Genomic DNA, 9904 nt, shown 5'->3' on the forward strand with positions numbered 1-9904 from the left:
AGTTATCAATTAGTCCAATAAATTAAAATTTTAAACTCTAAGAGCAGCTTTTTGAAGTATTTTTAAGCCTGAAGATTAATGATCACTAAAATTGAGTAAAGAATAGCTGTAACAGCACTGTTTTAACTTTTGTGTAAGGCAAAAAATACCCTCAAAAATGAGCTGAGCAAAGCAGGAGGCCTATATAATGCTGTATCGTGGGATTTGATCTGACAAGACAATATGATAGAGCAGCAATATTTATTTACATTGCTGAGGAATGTAATGGAAGAGCTTACTGTGAAATTAACTACACTGGCATTGTAAGATTTAACGACAAGAACAAAGTTACCTTCAGGACTTTTTGGCAATGGATTCTCACTGGAAACGAGGTCTGTCCCCATATTGTCTTTAAAATAATTTGGAAGAGCCCTCCATGTAGGAGAGAACTTAAGCACTCTATTCTGTTTACTTTGACTGAAATTAAAAGGCATTCAGTGTTTGCTAAAGCATCAACTAAGGGGGCTGTGAATGAGTGCCAGAGGAAAAAAATAACTCTTATTTCATGTTCATCTGTTTCTGAATTGTGTTTTGTCATTGATAATAATCTGATAATTGTGGAAAAGTAGAACTATTAGGTAGGTTATCTATACCATATTATAGGTATTATGAGCATGTGTGTGCATGTCATGATAATTCCCTAGTCTACAGATTAATCCTTGGCAAGAGACAAAGTAGTGGTGGCAGCCACTAAGAGATCTTGCCATGGATTGGGATTTGTAAATGCTTCCTGCTGTTCTAGTCCATTTGGGCCATGAGAGTTCAGATGAACCTTTTGACTTGCATGGTCTAGGTGTGTAGTTCCTTAATGGGCATTATAATGTGAAGACTGATGAAACACATCCAAACCAGGCAGTTATGCAGCCACAGCCCTGACTTTTAGCTACCTTCTAGTTACTTGTAGTAACTGATTGGTCTTCATTCACACTTCACTGATTGGTCTTCACCACACTTTCACAGGAAAGCTGTGTCTGGGATACTTTTATTGATGGCTTTCAGCACGTTTGCATCACTGCCTAAGTCAGATCATCTGGCTCAACTTCCCATTCTCACGGTTATGCTGCTGAAGGGAGCATAGGCTTATAGAAATTAGACTCAATTAAAGTGACCCATGCCATTCAAATTCTTAGGTGTTTAAATCTTAAGCTTTTAAAACTTTGTTAGTTATGTTTTTGGAAATGTGTCAGTGGAAAAATGTTTTCTGAGTTAATCATAACTGTAGGAAATCATAACTGTACAGGTGGGTCTCCGAAGTGCCCAGGACTCCCCTTGCAGTCATGTTCCGACTTTTAACTCAGAATTTCAATATTTAGGCTATTTGAGTTTTGTAAAAGGTTGTTGTGGTTTTGATTGTTTCCAAAGAAACTGGGGATATGTAAGATATCCATTGTTTGGAAGCCTTTGAAATGTGATATGGAAAAATCCTGGAAGGAGACCCACTTTTAGGCAGCGCTGACTGCATTCTGCTCTCGTCTTTGACCCAATAAAAAGTGGAGCATCTACTAGTCTGGTACCTAGTGAGGAACACTGTGAAGTGCTGGCCTAAACTTAGAGCAGAGAAACAGCAATAGATGCTGAGCCAGGGGAAAAAGGGGTAGGCAGGGGGAAGATGATTTGAATTTTGCCTTTGTGTCTCACCATTGATCCACAAACACTGTGCTACATTTGTCTCAGTATATGCATTCCAAATTCACAGTAAACTCATGTCAAATTTGTCTCTCTGTCTCTTGGCTACTCTTGGAAAACTCTGGGTTTCTTTCCTTTCATTGGCATTTTTGATAACCTCATAAAATTGTTAATGGAAAAAGTAATAGGAGGAAATAAGAGAAAACTGAAAACTATAATTAGGGTATCTGTTACTCTTAACACTGTGGCTATCTAAAGAAATGTTTCATCATAAATGAGTTTGAGGGGTTTTGAAAATAAGTACTGCATGAAACCTCAAAAGCAGGAGGAATTAATGGTTTCTATGGAAAGATTGATGGAGTTTTACTGTAGTGATTTGAAAGATGGTTTAGAGGTAGCAAAGGAAAGGAAACTATTTAGGTAGAGTTGTCATCCTTATATTGTGTTGATTGAGTAGAGCAAAGGAGGATCTAAAAAGGAGCAGTTTCTCACATTGTGAGGAGTAGTGATTTGAAAGAAATGGAAACACAGAAGTGATTTGATTATTTTAGGTAGAATTAAGACCAATTTATAGTGTGGGGACATAAAGCAGGATGTGATTGTTAGGGTTTGCTAGGAGTAAAAGATTCTTCCCTGCTCATCTCCAAGATCTTAGTGTATGTTTTTCATCTAAAAAGCCATGCTCTAATTGAAACAGAAACTAATTCAATAACTAAGACTATCAAGTACATTTAACCACTTATTTTTGGCTATTTAATGTTAGGAATGGCTTTGAAAATATGGGTACAAATAAATACTAATGAGCAAAACAGATAAATGAAACAAGACTATTGCTGAAATTTCTTCACCAAAAGGGTTGTTGGGCACTGGAATGGCTGCTTATGAAAGTGATTGAGTCATCATCCCTGGAGGTGTTTAAAAGAGGTACAGATGTGGCACTTAGGGCCATGGCTTAGTGGTGGACATGTCAGTGTTAGGTTAATGATTGGACTTGATTTTAAAGCAATTTTCCAGCCTAAATGGTTATATGAGTCTGTGCAATAGGAGAAAGGTGTGAATTTTTTATTCTCTTTCACTCTTAATGGATAGAATGCTACATTTTTAAGGTTATGTTTCACATTTCAATGTTCTTTCACAAGCAGAGGACCAGTAAGGGACCTTGGCATCAGCTAACTATGGGACAACTCAAAAGATGGAGGTAAAACAGCCTTGGTGCAAGCCATGCCCTCACCCAGAGGGGATGAACAGAGAGGATAGGGCTGCAAGTGTGCTAACTTGCAGGTCATGTGATGCAGCTTTATTTTGGGTGAGCTGTTAGCACAAGGCTGCATCTGTCCCTCTGCTGTCTCCCTAAGCCCAGCTGTCTCTGTTCTGTGATTCTGAGCAGTAATCTGGTGAGATTCATCAATTGGAAATCATGTTTTCTCTGCCAGCCACTTGCAGAAATTGGGTCATAATCTTTGAAATTAATGTGGTCTAATTTCTGGCCATCCTTTTGAATTTTTGTGCATCTGTGCAGTTCTACTAATGATAAATGCGATACGCATGTGTAACAGGACAAGAAGTTTTCTAATTCCATATAATTTATTCATATTTTTCTATGGTTGTAGAACTGTTTTTCCTCATCTCAATCTAAGCTTCAAAGTATAGACGTAATTTGAGTATGCTTCTAACTATGTTTTGAAGCATCTTTTCAAAATCTAAATTTAAAATACAGAACAAATTTATACCAAATATTTCAAAAAGGAGACATTACTTGCATTCAGAACAACAATTACATAAATATTTTTTTATTTCATTACCTATGCCAATTTGTAAGGTAGGGGATTAGATGAATAAAGACGATGAAAAATATATCACTTTCTTTAACAGCTAAGGCATGTGCTTTTTATTGCCTTTCTCACCTTTCATGAAAGTTTGGGGGAATATTAGTTTCAAAGTTTGAGACACAGGCTGTAAATTGGTTTAACCCAATCAAACAACATTTTTGTTCCCAGGTGTAGGGATAATTTTAGTATTTGTACTCACCAAAGTAAACTCACTGACAGAGTGAACAACAAGTATCTACTGAAAGAAATTACTTTTAATTTTGTGTTTTTATTAAGAGGATGCACACATAAAAAACAAAAGCAGAGGATGGATAGCAATTAAAAATAAAACTAGGAATGGATGAAAATTTTAAATTTTATGTATGCAGTATTTATATAATGCTGCATTAAACCTGGACATTAAGCCTCATGTTAAAGCTTTTGAAACTGCAAAATTATATCTTTCATAGCAAAGAAAGGAAGAAAAAGAAACAGGTATATCAAGACTGGGAGCTCTCACACACAGTGCTGTCCATGATGTTAGCTGGTTCTTAAAATTTAAATGTAACTTGGTCTTTTATGAACCTCATGAGTTTTCATCATTTAACTGAGTCTGGTCCTTTTGGTCTTTTTCAAGTGTGAGAACAGAGGCTCCCAGTATCCTTGTCACTGACACAGAAAAAAAAATAGACTACTGTCCACCTTGACAGCATAATGAGGAAAATCTGACTGGTAGTGTCCTGCTTCAACAGTTACTATATGTTTTCAGCTAGTATTGCATATAACCGCTAATGTTAAACCATGAATGCTAAATTAATTTGGGCAATGAAATTAATCATGCAAAACTTAGGACTGAGTGCCTCAGCTTCAGTAATTAGAAGAGTCACTAACACCAAGGACTATGAAAACATTCATATGGATTTAGGAAGTAAATTGTGCCAGAGAAGGGGTCCAGCTATTACAGAGTAATGGAAACTTCACATTGTCCTTGCTGTTCTCACATATATTTCCCTGCAGAGACAAATTCAGCAGTTTCATAGATTTGTTCCTATTTGTGCATGTGGATAGATTTTCATGTACATTTTCAGCAGTCTTTGAAAGATTATTTGAAAATTAATGTAGCAAAAATAGTATTCAATGTCTGCATTGGCATTCATTATGATGCAGATGCTGTTATTTGTATAATATGATTTATTCATTAGAGAAGTTAAGTGCAGGGTGTGAGGAAAAGATTCCTGTAGAAAAGATGCAAGTGAGAAATTAAATGCAGGAAAAAGTCTTGCAATAAAAGAGTAAAGCTTAGCAAATATGTGTTTGTTCCATATCTGAAGTTTGGATTTTACAAAACTTATTTTACTGCATACACAGAGGAATTTCTAGAGATTGCAGAAACTTTTTGAGACTTATCAGTCAATTTTTTTTTATATGACCAATGTTCAGTTCTTTAGGTCATTCAGAATATTTCCTGGAGACTACAGCAAATTAGACAAGTTTTAAGAGCAACAAGTTTATGCAAAACATTTCTTACGCAGTTCCCACTTATGATCAGTTCTAATACAGTTATTTAAATAAATATTTATTATGACAAAAATCTAGTTTATTAGCCTTGAAGATTTGCTCTCATTTAATTTGTATTCCTCCTACAGATCACATGAATTTACTTGTTCTGAGTATGATTCCTTCCTTGGGACATGACTACTCCTAAATATCATTTTCAGTATTAACTGCACTACTGTGATTGGATAAACTGCAATAAAGGAGTCTTTAGTAGAATTCATGCAATGCAATACATAGCAGATCATTAATCTGCATTTGCTGTTTTTCTTTCTTGAAGAAACTTGCAAAAAACTTAATCAAGTACTGAGGCACCTGAAATCATAGTGTGGGCCACCTTACAAGTTGGTCAGATTTAATGTCTCATTATTCATTGAAGTATATTCTAACTTTTGCCAATACATTTTGTTCAAAAAGTTTATAATTGAAGGCTTTTCTTTACTATTATAGCAGAATTCTTTGCACAGGCTTTCCAACATTCAAAAAAGAGTGTATCAGGATCATTGCAGCTGATTGCATTGCTAGGGCTATACCCTTAAGTGCAAAAAGCCAAAATCTGAAGTACATTCTAAAATGTTTTTTAGAATTGCAAAAATTTAAGTCAGTTTTCTTTCCTTGCTTTTTCTGATTTACAGTTAGTATTTTGGCAGTGCATTAAGGAACTAAGTGAAAAGTTGTTAAGTCTGAATCAATAAAAAAGTTTTCAATATATTCTAAGTGACAATAGCTTAAAAAGACCCCAAACCTTTCTTCTCTGGAGGCTAATAAGTAATCAGTGTTCATCTTCGTCTTTCACTTCATTCGTTATATATGCAGCCAAGGAGTAGGTATTAACCCATTCCAACAGAAGATGTGTTAGTATCAGTGGAGGATCTGCTAGAAAACATTTAAGTGGCTTAAGCCCTGCTGTGAAATGATCCATATATAATAAATAAGTACATGTGAACTTCTCAGTATCAGCTAGTGTGTGTATCAACACAGGGAATAAGATTGAAATCTATGCTTGTGTAAAAGAGGACTCTATTTTTCTATATATGCAGCTAGAAATATAACTCGGTGACTAAAATAATAATCATCATCATCATCATCTAAATTCCATGCTGATGTGCCCAAAGTAGAGTAGTTTAAAAAAAAGGTGATTTATGAAATATGATGAGAGTGTAACCTCCTTGTAATTAGATGTTAACATCTTCAGGATAGTGTAAAGCATTGTATTATATAGTGTATTACTGAGAACATTTCTGGCAGTCTACATAAATGACTAAATTTCCATATTAGAGGGGTCTTATACAGGGCATCTTGTGATACAGGTATTGTATCTGCCTTCTGTTCCAGTTTTATTGGTGTAAAGATCCAGTTTGATTGGTAAGATCCATGGTGCATGCTGCTAAACACTGGCGGTGTTTGTAATTATGCCACCTTCCAGCAACAAAAAGTGCATTTCAGCATGCTGACTTAAGGACAATTGTGATTCTCACACTTCAGAGCAGGAGTTCTTACCAACTTTGGTGCTTGATGGTTTCTTTTCAGCTTTTCATCTAATTCAGTGCTGTCTCTACAGCTGTTTTTCCCCAGACCAAGGTTTGATTCAAGCAGAAAGTATTGTAGATGTTAATGTGCTTGGGATGCTTTCACTGCCTTGCCATGGTACCAAGCCTCAGTTGGGGTGTAAATTAGTTTTTGTAGCTTCTGTCAGTACCACTGAATACCACCAGTCTGGTGGTTCAGAGCAAGAGTTTGGCTTGGATAATCAGAGGTTTTAATTACAGAGTGAAGCTAGACACTGGGGAAAACTGGAGTGCTTCCCAGACTTGCTTTGCAGATGAAGTCCAGATGACTTTTGGCTTCATTTTGGGATGAGACAAATTCTGACCTCTACCTTGATTTGTGAGTAAGGGTACCAAAGCACACAAGAGAGAAGGGAGCTGTGTTATGCTCAAAAATATTGTCTGGCAAGCACATTTTGGGCACCAGAATCATGGGGTACTGTAAATCTCACTTACCCTTCAATCTAAATGTATCCTAAATTGCCCACTAAAAGAAACCCATCTCTCTTCATTGCTGTAGAGTCAATTTCAATAGACAAACCCCACTACTGGGGCATTTGGACAGGTGTTTTTTTCAGGCCTTCACCTCCTGTTGGATTGGGATGGCAGCTGCTGTAATCCTCTTGTCTTTATGGCTGAATTATTTTAGCACATAATTCTTCAGTGTTTTGTCATGTGATAATACTGATAAAACCAAAGCTGCTCCAAGCTTCAAACAGGAAATGATAACATAGAAGGTGAGGAAAATTAATTGCATTTGTATCAACCGCCTGTGATGCAAGACTGGGACAAATTAATCTTCAGTGACCCACTTGCTTCATTGATTTCTTTGGTGTTATATTAAGGAAGAACATGATCCAAGGAGGAGCATTATCTATTGCTTTGCTAGGAAATCAAAAAGAACTATGACTTAATATACCCTCATAATGACTTGTAATGCTACTTTATTTTATAAATATAGGCTCTTCTATTAGTGTGACTATTAGAGCACGTCAAATCTGAGATGAAGTCTACTTCCAGCAGAGTTCTTTTTTTCACTTTATGCCAAAGTTATGTTTCATTGAAATAATATTTTATCCAAGCCAAGCACTTTTTTTTTTTTAATTTGGGGAGCTGGAATCTTTTTTCTTTCTCCTAATTTGTTCCTGCAGTTTTACCTTTTCAAAAGCAATGTTTCATTTATTAGATTCATCTTTTCAAATCTCTAATTCTACACAAAAATGTAGATAGAAATAGGTAGAAAAATAGTTAATTTGTTGTGCAAGCACTTCTTTTAACAAGTACCCCAAAACTAAATTATTAAACCTAAAGTAGTTTCGAGAATTTTGTAGTCTCATTGTAATTTTAGTGAATGAACAGGTATTAGTATTATTATCATTATTTGTATTATTATCATCATGATCATCATCATCATAAGGTTTATGAATTCTCACAAGCTGATGGATGTTGGAGGGTGCCTATTCTATTTGTCAGCTGGACCAAGTTTAAACTTTTTGTTTCTGGGAGACATTTTGTGATCATTAAACTACTGACCAGCTGAGAGCCACAATTCCACAAACTGGTGCGCATTATTATGTGACCTTGTTATATAAAATTTCTAAAATATCATCTGTTTACATATTTTTGAGTATTGTCATTGTTGTTCTTGTGTAGGTAAACACATTTGCTAAGCAATTTGTCTTTAGCAGGAGCTGAGACAGTGCTGACAGCACCCAAAGCCTGCAAGGCTGGAGGAGAGAAAATACAGCAACTCAGTGTAACAACTGTCAGCTGTGAGAAGTGGCAGCATCACTCAACCTGCTACACTACTCTAGGGATTTTCCCTTCATACAGCTCCTCCTATTGCTTGGACTGAGAGAGTGAAATTTCTGTGAAATAATTAACACAAGGGAAAATAATCTGATGGATTGAAATGTGACCATAATAGTACATCTGTCAATTCTGCATATTTTGTAGAACCAGAGGCAGCTGTTGGTGTGTTTCTCTGCTTGTTGCAGGGGCCAGGAGGTTTTTTACTTTGTATCATCAGTTGCAGAAATCCACAAAATTTTACAGTCCTGTGCCAGAAATGTTAAGTAAACAATGTGGTGGAAAAGCAGTGGTTAAAAGATATGTTGACATAAAAAAATTATAAAATACAAAGAAGGGGACCAGCCACTCTCTTTGGGTTTCTGTTCAAGAGGACTGGAATTAGGATTCAATACTGGTGAGCCTTTATGATATCTGAAGCCTTCTACCTTTTCAGCGCAATCCTCCCATGCTGGTGAATGACCTGTTTGAAGATATCAAAGATGGGGTAATGCTAATTGCCCTTCTGGAGGTTCTTTCAGGGCAGAAGCTGGTAAGTTCTTCTTTCTGCAAGAACTTTTTTCTTCTTTATACAAGATTGTTGCATAACTTCTGTGGGGTACAATTTTCTAATAAGTTTCTGTATTTCTCTACTGTAAAAACAACTTACTCCTTCACAGGAAAATAAGGTTTTCACTGAGTAGATTATCTGATCACAAAGGATTATTACAAAGACTATTGCAAACATGCTTGATTGTATGCATTTTTTATTAATTTTGCCATGTAGCTCATAAAAATTTATTTTTTGTATTAGTCTTTGCAGTTCATCTGCGTTTTGCCGCTATGACACAATCAAGGTTTAAACTGCAAGTTACTTCTATGCATCTTGAAAAAAAATGATACTTTCCCCATTAAATTTATGGCTTTGTCTTAAAAAAACCTCAAACAAGCTCCTCAAATTTCATGGGGGTTTATATCCATTTGCCTTGACAGTTGCTCTGCTACTGTAAAGAGCCTTAAATGATGCCAAATGGCTTTTTCACAGCCAAGTTATGTAAAGAGAGGATGGTGTGCACACAGCAAATAGGCTGTCTTTTGGAAGGCAAGCTAGTTTTGTGCATGGAGGAGAAAAATGAAAGGATTTTAGGCCAAGGGCTCTGACTTTCCCCAAACCAGCTTGCAGATCAAGTGGCAGCATCTGAAGGAGCAGTGCGGTCTGTTACTCAGGTGTCTCCAGGGCTCAGGTGTTACAGGCTCCTTCATATACAGGCAGTTTGTTCTCCTTTTCATATTTCACCTCTGTTTTGATTGCAGGTGAACCCCAAAATTAGGCAGTAAATCAAACTGAAAAAGTGATTTTACTGTGAAATGGGATAAAGCCGTACTTAGCAGTGTGTTTCTGCTCCGTTGAACTATATCCCTTTCAGTTTCTGTTAGTCTGAGACAGAAAGCCTCCCTCTTGTGGCAAACCAGAAGTAGTAAAACAGGAAAATAATTTTAGTGATGGCACCTGTTACAGTGAAATTCACTGGATTGTATCCT

General features: G+C 36.2%; 1 protein-coding gene across 1 annotated transcript in view; it reads left to right on the forward strand.

Moving 5' to 3' along the window:
• The window catches only part of SYNE1 (spectrin repeat containing nuclear envelope protein 1), a 241632-nt gene that overhangs the window by 3285 nt on the left and 228443 nt on the right, over positions 1-9904 (forward strand). The window contains exon 3 of the mRNA XM_031056245.1: positions 8820-8915. Within this exon, the coding sequence (XP_030912105.1) occupies positions 8820-8915 (96 nt within the window). The remainder of the gene's footprint in view (positions 1-8819; positions 8916-9904) is intronic.

Source organism: Geospiza fortis, unplaced genomic scaffold (assembly GCF_000277835.1).
Source record: "Geospiza fortis unplaced genomic scaffold, GeoFor_1.0 scaffold162, whole genome shotgun sequence".
Taxonomy (NCBI): Eukaryota; Metazoa; Chordata; class Aves; order Passeriformes; family Thraupidae; genus Geospiza; species Geospiza fortis.